Source organism: Astatotilapia calliptera, chromosome 7 (assembly GCF_964374335.1).
Source record: "Astatotilapia calliptera chromosome 7, fAstCal68.1, whole genome shotgun sequence".
Lineage (NCBI taxonomy): Eukaryota > Metazoa > Chordata > Actinopteri > Cichliformes > Cichlidae > Astatotilapia > Astatotilapia calliptera.
Genome location: NC_137428.1, coordinates 59,757,394 through 59,776,662, shown reverse-complemented (window position 1 = coordinate 59,776,662; position 19,269 = coordinate 59,757,394). Strand labels below are relative to the sequence as shown.

Genomic DNA, 19,269 nt, shown 5'->3' with positions numbered 1-19,269 from the left:
TTTTTGACACTTAGATTTTTAAATCAGTATAACTTCCCTTGGCTTTGCTGACAGTAATTTCGGCGTTGTACTGGAAAGATCAACTAAAATAGTTGGAAATATAAAAAGTAGTACACCTTCCACTTTATCACCAAGGTAATGTTAGACTTTATTTTACTGAGTTATTCAGCCACATGGGAAAAAACAACTCAGAAACAAAAATTTATTTTTCCTTTTTTAATATTAGATGATCTTTGAAGCTGAAACATGTCTTAAATGGTATAAAACTTTCAAACTGCCAAGAAATTTATTTTAAAATAATGCAGCATCGATTCTAAGTCAGTTTCCATTTCCATCTGTGGCAACTTTTAAAAAAAATCAACAGGGGTAGAAGTAATTTACTTTGGGCTTGAGTTTGGCATTTCTTTATTTTTTTAAGAAATTTATTGCTAGTTAAATTATAATAATAGTTTTTATAATAGCAAACCGAGCGCTCAAGAGGATCAATAACGATGATCGGTGGAGGGCAGTAAAGCGCCACTGATACCTCTCATATCAATGAAGAAGAAACATGCTCTCATCAGTGAGCGACAAACATGGCTGCCTGTTGGCTACTCCGTTCCCTCTCTTCCAACTTTTCTACAGTTTTGCCTTTACTCGCTCGTTCAGCGTCGCTTTCTCCATTGCAGCTGGCATCTAAGCCTTATTTTGGAAGAACGCTAGCCTCTTCTAGCCGGTTATCAGCAGGTATTCGACTATGCATGTCTTGTATTAGATAACATTAGCGACAGAAAGGACACGATAGCTGCAGCGTGTTTGAGTGTTTCTGTCATACTCGTCGAGGACTTCAAAATCCTCGCTAAGTTCTGAGTATGTTGTGTTATCTTGCAGCGCTTAAATTCACAGACAAACACGAATGGATTCGTGTGGAAGACGGAATCGGGACGGTCGGGATCAGCAACTTTGCACAAGTGAGTATTCCACCTTTGCGCGTGCACTTCACAGACCGGTGCCAAAATGTGATTTCCGGAATTTGCCAGAAAAAGAAGGAAAAAAAGATGATTACTGGTGTTGTCTTAATAAATTATCAACTGATAGTTGATTTCAGAGTTTTATGTGTAATGTGTTTAATTGTATTGGTAAATAGACTTTAAATGTTATATATGAAAAATAAAGAAATGGCCTGTTTCGCGAGTATCTTCATGGCTCTGCATTATTCTATCTACATTATAATCAATCCAGTCCTTTTTTGGCCACACAATATCTTTATAATAGTGTTATTTTTAATGCTGCTTGGCCAGATCTCTCTCTTTAAAAATTGACATTTTTATATGTCAAGAGACTTTTTAGCTGGATAAGTAAATGCTATGTAAAAGTCACTTTGTCACAAACTGGTTTATATCATTCTTTAGAGATATGGTTGGCATACGTTTCATGTCTAGGCTGACAATGTTTTGGTAAATCACTCAAATCACTTTTTGAGACAACACTGATTAAAACTGCTATAAATGATTTGATGGCTTACAGTATGTGAAACATATTTCTCTTAAATGTTATCATTGTGTTTTGAAATAAACAGTCCAGTAGCAGTAGAAGCTGCACTCAGTTTTTGGCAGAGGGACTTGTATGTGTCCTTTGTTTGTTCAGGTGTTTCATTAACATTAAAAATGTCTTTTTAAAAGCTATTTTAAGTGGCCAGAAGAGACTGGGTTTATTATTGTGTAAAATACACAGTAGGTAGGTACAATAATATAGTCATAAAGATACTTGTTATTTCTTTATTTCATATGTAGATTATGCGGAGTGCAGCCTATTTTTCAATATAAGCAAATATATTAGACATAAAAACATAATCTTTTTTTTTTATGTTTGCAGGTGATGACTTTTTAGCACAATGGCGCTGAAATATGTGCACATGCAAGGCAGATCCAAGATTTAAAGCTCTTTTATTATGCAAGCTAATTAAGGCAATGCTCCCTCACATGGCCCCCAAAAAACTTAAATAACATATATTTACTGACATAAATATAAAGTACAGTTTTTAAACTGGCATTTATTTAAAAGTTTAGAAAGTATATGTAGGACTGACAGTTGTCATTACATTTCTTGTGTGTGCACAACACTCAAACACCAGATAGCAGTGACTCAAATGTAAACACAGACATCCCTTTCCACAACATTTAAATGAAACGCAAATAACTGTTTTGTTTGTTTTTTTTTAACATCATACTCTGGTTGTCCTGGCTAAATGTTTTCCCTAACCGCTTGCAGGAGGCATTGGGAGATGTAGTTTATTGTGGACTGCCAGAGGTGGGGGCACAGCTGGCTCAGCAAGGTATGATGTTTGCTGAATAATAGTGAATATTATTAAGATGGGTATAAAGCTTGATCTCATGCATGTCATCGCTGGATTTAGAGTCACCACAATGCAGGAAAGTGGATGGCCTCTTGTCCCTCATGACGTACTTTCTGAAATTTACTCCTGCAGATGAGTTTGGAGCTCTGGAAAGTGTAAAGGCAGCCAGCGAGCTTTATTCTCCTTTAACTGGAGAAGTTGTAGAGATCAACACGCTACTGGCAGACAACCCTGGTCTGGTCAATAAATCTTGCTACAAAGATGGTAAGTACACACATAAACGTCACAGTGCAGTTAGTGGAGGGTACTCTGGTGTATGTATGAGACATTTTAGATTAATGCAAGAGCTTAAATAGAATTAACCAATGACATTACTCTTTGTGGTTTGTCACAACATTGGCATTTTCTTTCGATTGGTGCATTTTTTTTCTATATAGATCACTGCTAAAACCTAATGTTTTTTTTTTTAACTGTTTTATCACCCAGTATAATACGCGGCAGTAAGCTATGAGGTTTAATCTCTGGACAGTAGATGGCAGTAATACAACACAACATAACAGTGAAGACAGGGTCTACATTAAGGCCATAAAGCTGGAGCTGTTCTATTGTTACATTACATTATATTTCATTAAAATGACCCTTCATTGCACATTTTCTAACTAACATCTGAATATTTGATGTCCAGAGACATTGTATGTTTCAATCTCTTTTCCCTCACTGCATTCATTCCATTTTATTTAAGTTAATTACTAACCCATCACAATTACCTTTATGGCCTTTGGTAGTAATGCACTGCAGAATGTTAAAATAACCTTTCACTTATAACATTCACTCACAGTCTGAAAGCAAAACATAAGCTGTTCTCTCTGGTGGACTATTTTACTCAAGCAAAAAAAAGTGTGTGTGTATGTATATATGTGTGTGTGTGTGTATGTATATATATAACAGTGTCAGTGACATTTACAAACATTTTCTCTTATAAGGTTTTTAGCTTATATCTTTAAACAATGCAAAGAACAAAATATACTCATATTTTGTGTAGTTATTTTGTTTTGTTTTTTCATGTGAAGCATTTAATGCTACAAGTACTGAAACCAGTGTGCATCTTTGAATCAGAGCTTAGCTTAACTTGATTTTTACACATCTATTATAGGTTGGCTCATGAAGATGAGCATTTCCAAACCTGCCGAGCTTGACAGTCTAATGGATGAAGCTGCATATGAGAGATACATCCATTCTATTGAGGACTGACATAACACCTTTCTGTATGTGCTGTGCACCTTCCCTTTTTCTCACAACACTGGCAGAGAGAGGTGCACAATATGTGCCTGTCCGTTAAAACGCAATACATAGCATTCTCCAGTGGAGCTCTGTAGCTCCAGGCTACTGATCTGTCAGTGCTGTAGAGCTGTGAACTTTAGAATTTCTTTACAGACTTAATTTAGGGGACCTTCCAGCCTGCATTGACCTAATATCCATTGTTGGTTTCTTAAAGCATCAAACCACCAAAAGGTGGAAGAGACTGAGACTAGAATAAAATAGTTACAAATCATTTCAGTGAAGGACTTGAAACTCTGTCTTGGGACACTGTTTGACTTAAAAAGCACTTTTGTCTTTATGGTATTAATTATTTTGATCTTCACTGCATGTATAAGGGTTAAACTGTGGACAGAGGACCTGTGTAATAAAAAATAAATAAACATTTCCTTAAAAAGTCTCTTTTCTTTGTCATTTATTTCTGAAATTTTTATGTTTTATATACGGCTTAAAGAAAAAATAAATCGCACTAATATAAATATATGTATATACACCGCATTCCAAATTATAATGCAAATTGTGTTTAAGTGTCATAAAGATTAGTTGTTTTTCAATTAAACCCATGGATGGAATTGTGTCTCAGGACTCTTTGTATCATTGAAATCAATCTTGGACACTTATGATCATTAGTTTGCCAGGTGAGCCCAATTAAAAGAAAACTACTAAAGAAGGATGTTCCACATTATTAAGCAGACCACCATTTTCAAGCAACATAGGAAGGAAAAAGTATCTCTCTGTTGCTGAAAAGCATGAAATAGTTGAATGCCTTGGACACGTAATGAAAACCTTAGATATTTCACAAAAATGTAAGCGTGATCACCATAATGTTAAGAGATTTGTGGCTGAGTCAGAGCACACATGGGTTCGTGCAGATAAAGGCACAATGAGGAAGGTTTCTGCCAGACAAATACATCAGATTAAGAGAGCAGCTGCTAAAAGGCCATTACAAAGCAGCAAAAACTTATTTGAAGTTGCTGGTCCCTCTGGAGCCCTGCGAACATCAAGGTGTAGGATCTTCCAGAGACTTGCAGTTGTGCATAAACCTATTCAGCCACCCCTAACCAATGCTCACAAGCAGAAACGGCTGCAGTGGGCCCAGAACTACATGAAGACTAATTTTCAAACAGTCTTGTTCACTGATGAGTGCAGTGCAACCCTGGATGGTCCAGATGGATGCAGTGGTGGATGGTTGGTGGACGGCCACCATGTCCCAACAAGGCTGCGTCGTCAGCAAGGAGGTGGTAGAGTCATGTTTTAAGCCGGAATCACAGGGAGAGAGCCGGTTGTCCCCTTTAGGGTCCCTGAAGGTGTGAAAATGATTTCTGCAAAGTATGTGGAGCTTCTGACTGACCACTTTCTTCCATGGTAGAAAGAGAAGAACAAAACCATCTTCATGCAAGACAATGCACCATCTCATGCTACAAGGAATACCTCTGCATCATTGACTGCTATTGGCATAAAAGGAGAGGAACTCATGGTGTGGTCCCCATTCTTCCCTGACTTCAATCCTATTGAGAACCTTTGGAGCATCCTCAAACAAAAAATATGAGGGTGGGAGGCAGTTCACCTCCAAACAGCAGCGCTGGGAGGCTATTCTGACATCCTGCAAACCATTCAAGTAGAAACTGTTCCATGGATGCAAGAATTGTAAAACTGCTATCAAATAAGGGGTCCTATGTTAATATGTAACTTGACCTGTTAAGATGTTTTTGATTGAAATCGCTTTTGATGTTAGTGAAATTGATCTACTAATGCTGCAAATTCAACAAATAACCATTTTCGATTCTTTACAATCTATAAAATCTTTTGAAAGTCTGTGTGCGTAATAATTTGGAACAGTGCATTTTAAGTTTTTTTTATTTTTGAAAAACATACTGTTTTCATTGGGAGTTTTGTTCAGTAACATTTGAATTATACTCTATTGGTCGATGACTCGAAAATTATGCCGACTGTCATTTGAATCGACTAAGTAGCAAAAACAGAAAAATATCATTTGCATAATAATTTGGAACGCAGTGTATGCTGCCATTATTAAACACAGTACCTGAGGTCAAACTGAATATAAACTTTTGAGAGCATTTTCCAGCCCCCTTGCAATCTACTTTTTTTCCACAAATATTTTCCACATCCACATTGGCAGAATATGTCTTGGCATAATTTTTACACTCAATAAATTTGTAATATGTTTACATTCTGTGGCAAATGACTAAAAAGTTTGTAGTCTTGGTCACTTTAGAGAAGTGACTGCCCCACCGGGTACTATAGAGAACCTGTCCTTGGCTGTGGGAGTTCGTCTGGCCCTGCCTCGAGGTGAAGGAGACGGTGGGAGCCCCTCCATTCTCCGATAATCGCTGTTGAGCCTCTCCTTTCTTTGGACTGCCTCATGCATTACACTGGCAGTGAAGTCTCTCTTATTAAGGAAAGCAATGGTCTCGTCCCTCTTTCGGCTCACGTATCCTTTTAAAACTGCGTTGTAGGGGTTTGATGTGGCATCAGCATCCGGATCTTCATGCTGGTGTTTGAATTCCATGCGAGTGATGACAGGCAACAGGAACTGCTTTCCTTGTGTCACCACAGCCCCATCCTTGTGTGATAAACCCAAAGCCTCAGAGACCAGGCGTGGGGGCAAAGGCACCAAATCGCAGCCTGAGCGTTTGTCCACATACTGTTCAAACTCCCTGCGCACCAAAGCTACATCCTGCAGAGACTGATTCCTTCGCTCCTCGAGATCTGTAATTATTCGCTCGGGATACGACTGGCCAAACACCACACCTAAACCGTGAGGACAGCATCGATGTAATAAATTGATATATTAACTGTTAAAACTAAACTATGCAAAGCATGATTCCATACATTTATCTTATTTAAAAAGTGAATTACAATAAAATGTCTCACCTGCACGCCGCAGCATAGATGCAGGACATTTCCAGGGTTTGTGAATAAGCTCGTCAGGCAACTCTGCAAGTTCAGGACACCATTTCCTAACATAGGTACCGTAGGGGTCACAGGTCATTGCTGCGTCAACAGGGTGCATGACAAAGTTCCAGTGATCCAGGCCACACATGCCCCCATTCTGCCACATCATTGCATCTATGGCAACATCTGCATCCACCAGGGTGTCCTAAAAATGGGTTGGATACAGTCAGGAAGTTAAGTAGTACTTGTGAATATTTGTCAGGCATTTGGTGCAATATCTTTGTGAGTGCATTAGTCCCAGTGTGCACACGCATCTCACCTGGAACCAGCGATAGCCTTCTTGCCAAGGCAGATAAAGATATGCTATGAGAAAAGATGCCACTACATGTCTCATGTAGTTGTTCATCCAGCCTGTTTGCCACAGCTGCTTCATGGCTGCATCGACCAGAGGGTAGCCTGTTCGTCCTCGCTGCCATGCCTTGAGGTGGCCCCGATCACTGCTCCACTGCAAAGCCTGCCAGTGGATGTAAAATTATCCATAATGTGGTTTAGGCCTTTATTACAAATTAATAAATTGACGTGGCAACAAAAAAAGTTTACAATTTTATGGTATGGTTAATATTCACTTTGTAGTCTATAACTAATTTCCACCTTGTATGGAGGTCTGATGGATTCCCATGGGAGGTCAGGAAACAGCGTGAGCTGCCAGTAAGCCAAATCTCTCCACGCCAATTTGCGTTGGAACTTTAGGGGTCGACAACGTGCTCCTTTGGCATCCCACATTAACCAGCGTGGACTGAGCTGACCAAAATGAAGATAGGGCGACAAGCAGCTGGTGTTCGGAGCATCTGCCCTGCCTGACTCTTTTTCATATCTATACACACCTAGAAATAGAAATAAATATATGGTGTTGTTCATTGCCAAGTCTGTTAAGATAACCAACTGAACAATAGGTGTCTCACCATCATGAAGAAAGGCCTCTAGACGGGCTTGCGCTCCTCCTTCACTAAAATCCCAGGTCTTTCTAATATTCGCTGCCCAGTCAACCTGAATGCCGAAGAGAAAACAAAGAAAACATTGACAGATGCGTGATTTAAATTATTTTTTAAGTTGTTTTGTTCTGCCTTAGAGCTTTGGTTTCTAACCGTTGTGCCATCCTTCCTGCGGGGCATGCGTGCCAAGCCTAGTTCATCCAAACAGAGCCCCTTTGGCCAGTGGGCAGGTGTAGGGAGAGATACCGGGGGGTCCAGGGGAACTCCTACTGCAGTCCCTGGGTTCTGTCTACAGCAGCTCATGAAGTGAGAGACTGAACCTATTCCTACATCATAAAAAAACAATAAAAGTTCATCAGAATAGCCATATTGTAATTTAGGTATACATTATCAGCAAACCCAGTATGCACATAGAAATATGCTTTGACTAACCTCGAAGGCCAACACCCTCCGTGGTGACAGAATAAGGGTCTCTGAGACAATAAGAGTGGAACATCCTGCATTCAACACCTTGTTTCTGCAGAGCTGATACTACCAGATCATCTCTCTCCTTCAGCCAGGGCTCATACAAGGCATTAGCCAGCACTGTTCTTGCCCCAGTCTCTTTAATCAGCTCCTTAAGTGCCTTCAGAGAAGATTCAGTACTTGTCATCTCCCCATTTGCCTTGAGGACGACAAGACGGCTGCCGATGTGCTCCAAAGATGAACAAAAACACAACAATGCCTGATGCAACCAATATTTACCTATTTAAAAAAGGGAAGATACATTCAGACAATTAGAATACAGAGCCTTACAAACAAGGATTTTGTCAAGAACTATTATGAAGACATGAGACAAAGTATTGCTATAACCACTGATTCCTTGATCAAACTTACAAGCTCCTCCCATAGCCACTGTAATGCCCGTTCCCTCCTCTTCTTTGGGGCTCCAGATGAAGACAGGTATGACAGGTGCACCCACTTCTAGTGACGCCACGAGAGCAGGATTGTCACACAGCCGCAAATCCCTCCTGAACCACAGTAACACTGGTGGTGGTGCTGATGGAGAGCGGGGTAAACCTACAAGGTGCTGGCCAGTACATTTTCGCCTCTGCCGCCTATTCTTAGAGCGTTTTGGTTTCTGTGATTGATCCACATCTCCCTCCTGTTCTGAGACACACACAGTCTGACCTGTCCCGAGTGTCTGCTTATTAGGATACGTACTTATTTGAAACTCCATCTCTCTGGCTGTCTGCGGTGGACTCTCTCTGTTCCAGGATCCAGTTTGATTGGTGCAGTTGCTTCCTTCAGGCTTTAATATAGAATTCAGCTGAACAGATCCTCTCTGACCTTTCATATCCAGTAGAGAGAGAGCCAAAGCAAGTTCCAGCTCGTCATCTTCAGTCTAAAATTTAAGCAGGACAACCCACTGTTATTACTTTTAAAACAATTCTTTAGTAGTTTAAAAAGACGAATGTGTACACTATGCCCTAAATGACAAGACATTAGCTTTTATCAAAAACTACCACAGGTGTTTCAATTATTTAAATGTATTATCTCTTTAATTAGATGGGTGTGTACAGGCACGGCTTGGTTTACACTCATCAAGTACTTCATAAGGGACACATGCAAACCTGTCATTCTTCCTTGCAGACACCTTATTGTAACCCAAATTCTCCCCATCACCAGTTCCGTCTTGTCACTCAGGCTTCATTCAAGCCCCCATCTTCATCTCCAACACCGCCCTCTAGATTCCAGGGGGTCCTGCCCTAATCCCTATCAGCACTGGGATTAAATCCTGCGCTGATGGGCAGCATCACATGCATCTCTCAGGTCCTGTGTCAGGTCTTGTTTTTGATTTTTTTTTCTCCTATTTCTTCTGGACATGACTTTCAGATACTGTTCATCTGCTTTAGATAGTTCTTTAGACCTGCCACTTCTTTTGTCCTCCACTTGTCCACTTTCCTCAAATTGTTTAGGGAAAGTGGAAAATGCCAAGGAAATCACAATTTCCATTTTCTAAATTACTTTTAGACATTTTTAGAAAAAATCCCTACAAATACAAAGAAAACTGAAATGGGAAAAAATTGGGAGACATCATCTCGATGTAGGGAAGCATAGAGCTGCCACCCAGGCAAAATAAAAATAGAGATATATCACAAAACTTTATTGTTCTTACAATATACTTTTCATGTTTGTTCAATATACTATCACGTCATTACAATATACTTAATATCACGTTATAACAAAAAACTTTTTATATTCTACGAACGTAATAATTATGTATATTGTAATGACGTGATATTATGTTGTTCAAACGTGAAAAGTATATTGTACTAACATGATAGTATATTGTGAGAACAATAAAGTTTTCACGTTATGATGTGATATAGCTCTATTTTTCTTTTGCCTGGGTGGCAGCTCAACGCTTCCGTAGTTCTCGGGAAAATATCACCAATTAACGCAGATCCCGGGGCTCCGCATTCACAAAAGGGGGAAACTTTAGCCTTGGCAGTGGTTTGCAGTTTCGGTGAAGAGCTGCTCCTGTACCGCCATTAGGAAATCATTAATACTTATGTATGTTTTCTTTCATTTATTTACGTATTTATTTATTTTAGGTTAAGCTAGGCTAGTAGGTAAAATGAAAAAGTGACAAAAACACAACTAGCTACCTAAAGTTACGTGTATCATCAAATGCTTGAGTTAATCTCTAAAAACGCCAGTCGTTTAATTAAGTCCTGTTACTTCCTTATTGTGTTTTGTTCGTGTCATTTTTTGTATGTATTTTATTTTTGCTGACTTAAGCCTAGGTGTTACAAGTCCTCCAACCTGAATGTACTTCTATTGCTGAAACATTTACTGACCTTGGTGAAATATTCCTGGTAGATGGAGGTGAGACTGGCGTGCAGGAGTCTGTCACCCGTGGACAGAGGCTCGATGAGGGACAGAAACTGTGAGCGGGTCTCTACTTGCCCCAGGATGGACACACACACGGCGAAGAAACCCTCGGGATCCTCTCGACCCTCCAGTACTTCCCCTAACCACCATTTCACTGTGGCTTGGGCATCAGCTCCTGAAGGAGGCATCTTCGAGTAAAAGGTGACTGACATTTTAGTTTGTTAAAAAGATTAAAGCCTAAGCTCTATATTCACGATCATCTCAACCTCCTGAACTACCGGTTACCAAACAACAGCTGATTTTCAGTTACACAAGCCATGTGTCAAATGTTTTGTAACCTGGGGTAAATTGTAATGAGTAAAAAGCACCAGTAGGGGGTGTACAAATCTAATATAAATGAGCTATGCAGGAGGCTAGTAAAGCCCATGGGTGTTAGGCTGGGTTTTTTTTCTTTTCACAGCGTGTGAGTAACAGATGGGATTCCTTGTTTACATTTCATTAACTTGGCATTATAGCAGAGCAATATAGACCTAATAAATGCTATATGAATGCCTGTTTTTGACATAGATTTGAGTCGATCTCTGTGTTTCATCTTCCTGTCCACAGCACAATCATTTCTCTGCCAAATCTATACCTGTCAACGAAAATGTTTCATTCCCAGGGTCGCCACAAGCAAAATCCAATCAAATAGAGATCCTTGGTTCAATTTGAAGTGATGTTAAAATGCTGGAGGGGGGGGGGGGGGCATCTTCCTTTGGATAATCACTCTATAATTTTTACATAGCCTTCATCTTGACAGGAATGTGGCCTTTTTCAAGTGCAGCCTGTGATGTGACTGAAAAACAAAGCCAGGAGACAGGAGACGGTGTACCCAGCAGTGATTTTTTTTTTTTTAATCACAGTCTGTATTCAGACTGTTGAAGGGTTGCTAAGTAATTGATTTTTTTAATGAGACCATGAATAAGCTTTTGAAAGTACGCAGCAGGGGACAATGATTTGTGACACTTGTGGAGCAAACTTTAAAATGCTTTGTATAGTTGATAAGCTCCACTTGTGATACTATTACAGGAATTACTCAGAAGTCTTATTTTACTTATATAAAAACAAATTCTCAAGTGTTCGTCTAAAATGCGACTCAAGGCTTCGCAAACAAGGACATACGATCTGAGTTATTCAAAACTATTATGTGAAAAGTAGTGGGAGTGTAAGAAGGGAATATGGTGTTGAGTGCTGTGGTATGTGAATAGAGCAAGACCGAAAGAGAGGGAGCGGGAGAAAGAGATTGAGAGAGAGAGAGAATCAATAGTGTTTAGACAGAGAAGTGGAGTCTAAGTGTGTGATCAATAGAGAGCAGAGAGGAGAGATTAGCTGCTTTTCTCTTTCAAACTAACACTGACAAATTGGTGAATTGGTGTATCGGCCCTTGGGCTAAACGGATTGACCTGCTGTTTCCATGTTCTACCGTGTACTGTCAATAAAGATCTGTGTTCATTGTGGCTCTCAATGAAGAGAGTGAATGAAGCACCAAAAGAGAGAAAAAGGGGAAAAGGAAGGAAGGGAAATAGAGAAGCAAAAGCAAAAGTGCAGTCCAGGTGCCCACGTAGAGCTGATACTCGCGAAATGTCCACACCTCGGTCTCATTAACACACGCGTGTACTCATATGTGCATCCTCGTGCACATTGTTATAAAACCATAATAACGTCTCCAGGAAAATTAATGGAAAGACAGATTAAAAACTAAGTGAGGAGAAACGGGCCACTAGTGTAGCTATTTGCAACTCATAAATCATTCTGACACACCCACGCGCATGTAGACACTTGCATAGACTCACACACGCACATACACACAAGCACACACACGTACTGTAATTAACCACAGGCTATTTACTCTCTCCTGCTGTAAATTAGACATGCAGACACAGTTATTACATTAGGGGGATCTGCCATGCAGAATGCTAACAGGGGGGGGAGGAGGAGGGGAGACTCGTGCACATAACAACAACTGGTTCATACAAACATAAACATGCACGTACGCACACACACACACACATGCATGCGTGTACACAAGAAAGAGGGTTTAGAAGAATCATAGACTGACGGGAGTGAAAATGAAGCTGCAGCACAGAGAATAGGGGCCCCCAGCTCTTTGTTCCCTGCTGCATTTCATTATCTGAAACGCCAGCCAACACACGACACACACACACACGCAACGCACCTCCCCCTTCCCTAAAGCTGTCTGCCTTCACTCCATGCATACAGCACAAAAAGAGGGGAATATAGAGATACTGCGTCAGTGCCATTCACTGGCATCTGTACTTGGTCATGGCAAGCGTGTCTGCATGGTCATCCTTCGCAAATCAACTCATCCACACACTGCCCTGAGTTGACCACTTCCATTTAAACCTGTGATCACAGAAAACACAGTCCCATAAATTCTATTTCAAGCAGAACAATGGGAGATGAAGTCTTGATTAAAGCAAGTATTGATACTCTGTCTCAGGCAGCTTGTCTCCATTTAGTTCATCTGAAGTTTTTCTTATTTTTTTTTCTGGCAGTCCTTCAGTTTGTGTGTGTGTGTCCTCTGGTTCCCTCTGCCTCCCTCACCCTTCTCTGTCCCTCTGTTTTCCCACGGTGATCGATAGCTCATTACAATCATTGACTGCAGCTCATCAGCACCTTTTAAGGTCTGGAGACACAGAAAAGGTGTATGTGCTTGTAAGGGTGCATGTTTTCTGATGTGAGCTTATTGACAAATAGAAAATAACCATTCAAATGTCAAACATAACCTTTGTTTTGTTCAAAATGAATTTTTCTGTCTTACAGCCAGTGCTGCGGGTGTCTAGTTTGTCACTTTGTCGCTTTATGGTCCATGGTCTTGGGGAACATCTTATTATGCAACTCACGTGGGTACCATGGTTTGTTGCTATGGTGATTGCCAAGGGAGCCAGAGTATTATAGGTGTTTATCCTAGACAGGAGCAAGGCTACTCTCCGTCTATCAGGACACGCTTCAATTTGCCACACAGTTTGGACCACACATTAAGATCAACACAGTCACAGAGGGACAAAGGGAAAACAGAATACAACACAATCAGGTCCGGATGCGATTTAGTGGATAGATTATTCAGTATTCATATTCCTGGAAGAAAGACCTTGTTCAAACACTCAGTTGTTGGTTTAATGCGTCACTGCAGGGTTTGTTTTTGGAGAGGACAGGATGTGAGCCAAAAGAAGCAAACAGAGAAAAAAGACTGTTAGAGAGTACAAACCATGGTTAAAGGCAAGGAGAAAAGTGTAGACATAAAAAAAGGCAAAATAAAGGAGACAATAGATAGACCTCGAGAAGTCCCCCAAGGATTCAGTCACAGGATGTGGTCTAAGAAAAGCAGTAAATTGGTAAAGAGTGTGAACTTTTAAGGAAAAGGGGATAAAAATAGAGAGTATAATAAAGGGCTGAATAGACAACAAGTCTCTCAGCCCATGCATAAATTACACACACCATTTACATATTCATTATGTTTTGTGTTCTAATGAGAGTATTTGCTTAATAGCATCACCACCACTGCCAGCTTTTGTTTGACTCAAGAGAATTAAAAGAGTGGGAGAAAAAAAAAAGAAAAACAAGGGAGCAAGGGTCATCTTGGCAAAGTGGGTTAGGTCAATGGTATACAATCAATTTTACTGATGATCATATCAATCATATTGCTGTATTGTTCATGTGTGAACGAGCACAACCTACTCAAGGCTCTAGGAGATGTGAAGTGAAACACACATAATGGGGGGTTGGTTAAAGTTAATTAAAACAGCACAAGCTCTCTACAAACTCGGGGCTCTCTTCGTCCTTCTCCTCTTGTCTCAGTGGAATAAGTGAGTGCTGCTGTAATTACCTACAGGGCAGCCACTGAGAGCATTTCTTCAGGTGCCAAAAAAAGTCTTTCAAATGACAGCAAAGATTTGCAGAGTGACTTTAAGGAATGAAAAGTTTGTATGTCTGAAGTGATCTTGCGCATAACTAGAGGTCCAACACATAAAGTGTTCCATACAATGTGAAGCGTTTTTTTTTTTTTGTTAGAAAATAAATGAATGAAATAAGGGGAAAAGAGAGGGATGGAAATGAAGAGACAGGGGGAAGGGCAACGGAGGGATGAGCTACAAATGAGAGCGATGGCGGTGGCAGGTTGGCACAGTGCCATCCAGTCAGGACTTGAGCAGGGGCGGGCATGGGCATGGGAAAAGGGGCGAGGAGGAGAATAAGAATGAAAGAGGAAGAGAAACAGACCTCCATACTGCTACCATGGTGGCACCTTGGCACAGGCATAATGGGGCGTAACGAACAAGAGACTGGGCAGAGAAAGGGAAGATGGGAAAAATATCAGAGGATAGCGGAGCATAGAAGTAAGTGAGATGCCAGCAAGCAGAGGACTCGGATATCGATAAACGACAGAATCATAGGATGTTGAGGAGAAAGATGGACAATACTTTAAATTTGTAAATGCACGATAGGTCGCAGAATGGGAAACAGCGTTGGAATTATTGTAACCGTTATTCAATTTTTCTTCCTTTCTATGCCAGCTGCAGCGTGCCACCCAACGGGCAGCATGCCAGTTTGTACATGTGGCATGCCCGAAGCATTCGAAGCGAATGGCGGAAAACTGTCATAGTCAAAGACGAGGACTCACCTCCGAGGATTTGCTACTAATCACCATTTGTTTGTTTGGACAAAGCCAAGAAGAGGTGCCCGGGCAACGGTTGCCAGCGATTTAGTGATGGCATCTTTTCAGGGGCGGCAAGGGTACAGGGAGAAAGATGGCACCCTGCCAAAGCAACATAATGCACACATTAGTAAACAGAAACCTCCGTACGGTGAGCAAAACATTTCGGATGCCTTGAACGTTTTTGGCGGTGGCACCCCCTCAAGGGAAAGACTGGAAACAGAGATGGCACCATGCCAAACACAAACTGCGAGGCGTTCGCGGGCACGACCAATAGATACACTAAAATGTACTAAATGCCACGGCAAAAAAAGTAGCAAAAGAACTACAAGTAGAACTACAAATGTAGCCGTGGTGGGAGTTTGGGAGAAAAACTATTTCCGTGATGCCAACTCTGCTCAGTGCCAGCTGCTGCACTGAAAGGATGCTGCTGCCCATCACAAAAATCTAAGAGGAGGGATCATACCATTCCAGTATGGGCAGAAAGACTATGTGGAAAGAGAGGAATAATGAGCAAAATGAATAACGGATGCAGAAGGAGGAAAATGGGGGATTTTGTGCTTAACGAAGAACAGTGGGAGTGGGTGGACAAGGATGATGAAGAGCCTCTTTCCTGCACTTGCACACCTGGGATCTTCTTAAAGGGATATCCCCTCAGACTGCTGTGTGTGTTTAAAGGGAGGGATGTGTTGGCATCATCTCCAGGGTGTCAAGCTGTGTTTCTCTATTGCCAGTCAGGGAGGGTTCTGCAGTCATCAGAGGCGGGCAACTGTCTGGGCATCTCATCTGCAGCTAATTAACAGCCACACACTAATTCTAACAGCCGATCATAATTAGTGATTTAATCACTCGTCAACGCTCTTCTCCCCCCCAAATTGTGCCTCCTATTTGGACACGTGCGGATAAGCTAAGGAACGCCGGATTCCTCCCTCACTACCTCCCCCTCCCTCGTCCTTCCTTCCTTCATCCTTGGCTCCAGACTCCAGTGGGATCTTAATTAAGCCTGGGCTTCATTATGCAAATGGAGTACAATAAACGACAGCAGAGGTGGAGTTGGATACAGACTAAAACGGAACGGTGGGAGGGGAGCATTGAAAGTGGAAAATGAAGAGATGTGGAAGGTTACTAAAATCGTCTATGTAATGTTACTACAGTAATTGTAAAGTTGTTGTAACTTGTATGTCTGCAGTGGGCTCACTACCACATGAGACGTGAGAACCAGTGAAACCAGCTCTCTGATTCGCCATCTCTGCTGGCATTGGGAAAACTTCTCTGAAATAACAGCGGATATGCAAAATGTCACTTCTCACAAAGGAAATTTCAAGGAATGGTGAAGGAAAGGGAATATTGACAATGAACCCTGTTAATATCACCAGTTGGCTGTTGTCGTGGATACAAAGGAAGATGGTAGAGATAGGGAGACAGAAAATAGGGAGACAGAAACACTGAGAGTGGCAGCAGCATGGCAGCTAATGTCATCTCAGTTTAATCATCGCATGGGATCATGGGGTTCATGAAAATTCATTTGCATATCATTAAATGGAGAGAGGTTATTTGGTGCGGCTAGCCAAAATGGGATTGGATGAAGGAAGGGGGGGAAAAAAAGGAAAATGTAGGGGCTCGTTATTAAACTGCAATGTTTTATAGTCCGCCAGCCGATTCATTTAATTTGGGCTTAATTAAAATGTGTCAGACTCAATAAATCATTCCAACAGGGATACTATCAGTGTTTCAGTCTGAAAAAAAGACTAATCACTGGATATGCGGTCGGACATTTTCCAATAACATTTTGAGTGCTTTAGTCTAATGTGAGCTTGACCAATCGACTTCCATTTCTGATTTATCTGAGTGGTGTGCATCGAAACAGCCTGTAACTTCTGTGTACAGTGTGAGCACAGGGCTATTTCTGACAGGTGGTGATGCCACCCTGTGTTAGTCAATAAGGGGGCAGCCTGCACTGTCTTTTTGACCTCTGCGATGTGTATGTATGTGCTTGGCTGTGTGCATTTCTCATTTACATAAGTGATGTAATTAGACCACCCTTTCTCATGCAGATCAGTTTGACAACATGGCAATCACTTTAACAGACATGCAGGCGCACACTCAGAAATACACACACAGGACAACACACGCTTGCTGCCGTGACCACCCCCATATCATGGGGAGTCTGTTGTCTGTGAGCAAAAAGTGTAAAGATTAACATAATCCAGCTAATAAGTGTGAGTAATATTCACAGAGTGACGCGTGGCATAGACACTGTCCTGCTGATGCGTATTTGTATCTCATTATAGATGTAAAGTACTGTGGTCGCCAGTGAGGCGGGAGGGGGAGTGGTGACGGTGAGCAGGGGGCCTTCATGAAGTGTGGGCCTGAATAAAGAGACACAGAAGAACAACAATAAACTGCACTACTTGGGGGGGAAAGTTACTCTATCCTTCCTTTGAAAAAGTTATTGATGTAATATAAAGACAAATTACGCGGGGTACCTCATAACCAGGATGCTGGAGATTGCTAAAGGAAGTTTTTCCAATGTCTGCACAAAATTGGAAAGACAAACCTACTGATTTTGTATCTGTTTGTTTACAGTACTGAGAGGCACACTGAGTCGGGTTTTTGCTGCAGAATATAGGAATTATAAATAGAGTGTATTTGCGCTTGCAGGCTAGCTCTGCCACATGATTGATTAGGATGGTGTGACGACCATTAAAAAGTCATTTAAAAGATGGATAGGGACCACATTTCCAAATAAAAACCACTTTATACCTGATGAAGTGCTGAACAAACTCTCCTTCAAAGACATTTACTGATTACTCTCTGGGTATGAGTGAGTGTAATGTGGGAAGCTCCCATGAACTCAGTGTAGCCTCTGCATCAGCTGTAGAGGACTCCAAAGCACTCGTCTCGACACAGTCAGGAAAAGGGTGGTAAAGGCTGTAGTTAAAAATTGTAGTTAAAAGAGAAAAAAAAACACAACCTCTGACATCTTTTTAATATTTTGGATTTAAAGCAATATATTAATTTGGACTGAGGTGTAATCTGTGTGCACAGGCGTGCGCACACATGCACACACTGACTGAAATCTGATAGCGCAGCGTCGCTTCAGCTCAAGCCTTATCCTAAGAAACAGAGGTGCGTCTGAATGTGCGAATATATTTCAGCTCTGTCTCTTTAACTCGGGGCTCCACCACAGCAGCATGCTTTGGGATTCATGCATAAACATGAGCTGGCCTTTCAGCTCTCTCCTCACATAACCAATCTAAATCTAAATGAGCCCCCACTACAGATACACCAGCAGGCAATGACATTACTCCCCAGCCCCAGCCCAACCCCCTACTCTACCCTACTACCCCCAGTGACACATATACACCAGCAGGCAATAATTTCACGCTATCCCTCAAAGCCCCCCCACCTCCACCTACTCTCCACACGCATACACTCACTCGAACCCCCTTTTTTGCCGCAACCCCACCAGCTGCACAGTACTCATTTGATTAAGAGGGGGAGGACAGGGAGAAGGAGAAATGGTGGGGGATCACTTTATCAGGATGACTTTCTAAGATGGCTATCATGAGCTACGAAGCTATCTCAAGCCCTTTTCTGTGGTTACCTTCCTATTGTTCTCGCCATGTATCTGCTTGTCTCCGCCCAGCAAACCCAATCAGAACAACCCCGAGTTTCACAGTTACATCTTCCGTTGCCGCATTTCTGTGTAACAGTGAAATGAAGGGCTTGCCGCGAGAGAACAAGAAGCAGATACAGGTTTGTGCTCGACTTGTGCGCGTGTCTGATCGAACACTACATTCCCATGTTCATTGAAGTTTTTCCCCCCTCTCCAGCAAGTTGTCTCATCAACCACTGGGAAGTTTTACATAAGAAATGAGCAAATAATAAAATCTTCTCTACCAACCTAAGCTGTGGTCTTTGAAATGTTGCATATGAAAATTTGTGTGTCCTAAATGTGCTGTAGTGTGCAATTTTCCTCTCCTCTCTCCCAGAGTCGTAAAACACATTATCATCATCAGCAGCAGCAGCAGGAGCAGCAATGTAATTCATCCGAGGTCGTTAATATTCATCATATCATTTAGTCACAAAGGAAACTCATCTGGCTGAATGTCACAGAT

The 19,269-nt window shown here is 41.4% G+C and overlaps 2 protein-coding genes and 1 long non-coding RNA gene across 3 annotated transcripts; 2 read left to right on the top strand and 1 right to left on the bottom strand.

Moving 5' to 3' along the window:
- Positions 1 to 526: 526 nt before the first annotated feature.
- On the top strand, positions 527 to 4,049 carry LOC113027474 (glycine cleavage system H protein, mitochondrial-like). Its single transcript, XM_026177090.2, has 5 exons — positions 527 to 726; positions 871 to 950; positions 2,251 to 2,314; positions 2,468 to 2,599; positions 3,489 to 4,049. Exons 1-5 carry the CDS (start codon positions 576 to 578, stop codon positions 3,584 to 3,586), a joined length of 525 nt encoding a protein of 174 aa, XP_026032875.1. The 5' UTR covers positions 527 to 575; the 3' UTR covers positions 3,587 to 4,049.
- On the bottom strand, positions 3,783 to 10,649 carry LOC113026866 (deoxyribodipyrimidine photo-lyase). Its single transcript, XM_026176088.2, has 9 exons — positions 10,404 to 10,649; positions 8,437 to 8,944; positions 7,993 to 8,304; positions 7,714 to 7,886; positions 7,531 to 7,615; positions 7,220 to 7,452; positions 6,888 to 7,082; positions 6,548 to 6,773; positions 3,783 to 6,424 (listed from the first exon to the last, which is right to left on the bottom strand). Exons 1-9 carry the CDS (start codon positions 10,647 to 10,649, stop codon positions 5,880 to 5,882), a joined length of 2,523 nt encoding a protein of 840 aa, XP_026031873.2. The 3' UTR covers positions 3,783 to 5,879.
- On the top strand, positions 9,955 to 19,059 carry LOC145430178 (uncharacterized). Its single transcript, XR_013910622.1, has 2 exons — positions 9,955 to 10,116; positions 10,426 to 19,059. It is a non-coding gene; the product is annotated as an uncharacterized LOC145430178 (long non-coding RNA).
- Positions 19,060 to 19,269: the final 210 nt, after the last annotated feature.

Bases quoted from the DNA above. Each gene is read 5' to 3' on its own strand.
- LOC113027474 (XM_026177090.2), top strand. From the start codon at position 576: ATGGCTGCCTGTTGGCTACTCCGTTCCCTCTCTTCCAACTTTTCTACA. The intron at 951-2,250 runs GTGAGTATTCCA...AACCGCTTGCAG, and splicing joins GGATCAGCAACTTTGCACAA to GAGGCATTGGGAGATGTAGT. The intron at 2,600-3,488 runs GTAAGTACACAC...CATCTATTATAG, and splicing joins TAAATCTTGCTACAAAGATG to GTTGGCTCATGAAGATGAGC.
- LOC113026866 (XM_026176088.2), bottom strand. From the start codon at position 10,649: ATGTCAGTCACCTTTTACTCGAAGATGCCTCCTTCAGGAGCTGATGCC. The intron at 8,945-10,403 runs GTCAGTAAATGT...CTTAAATTTTAG, and splicing joins ACCAGGAATATTTCACCAAG to ACTGAAGATGACGAGCTGGA. The intron at 7,616-7,713 runs GTTAGAAACCAA...TTCGGCATTCAG, and splicing joins GCAGGAAGGATGGCACAACG to GTTGACTGGGCAGCGAATAT.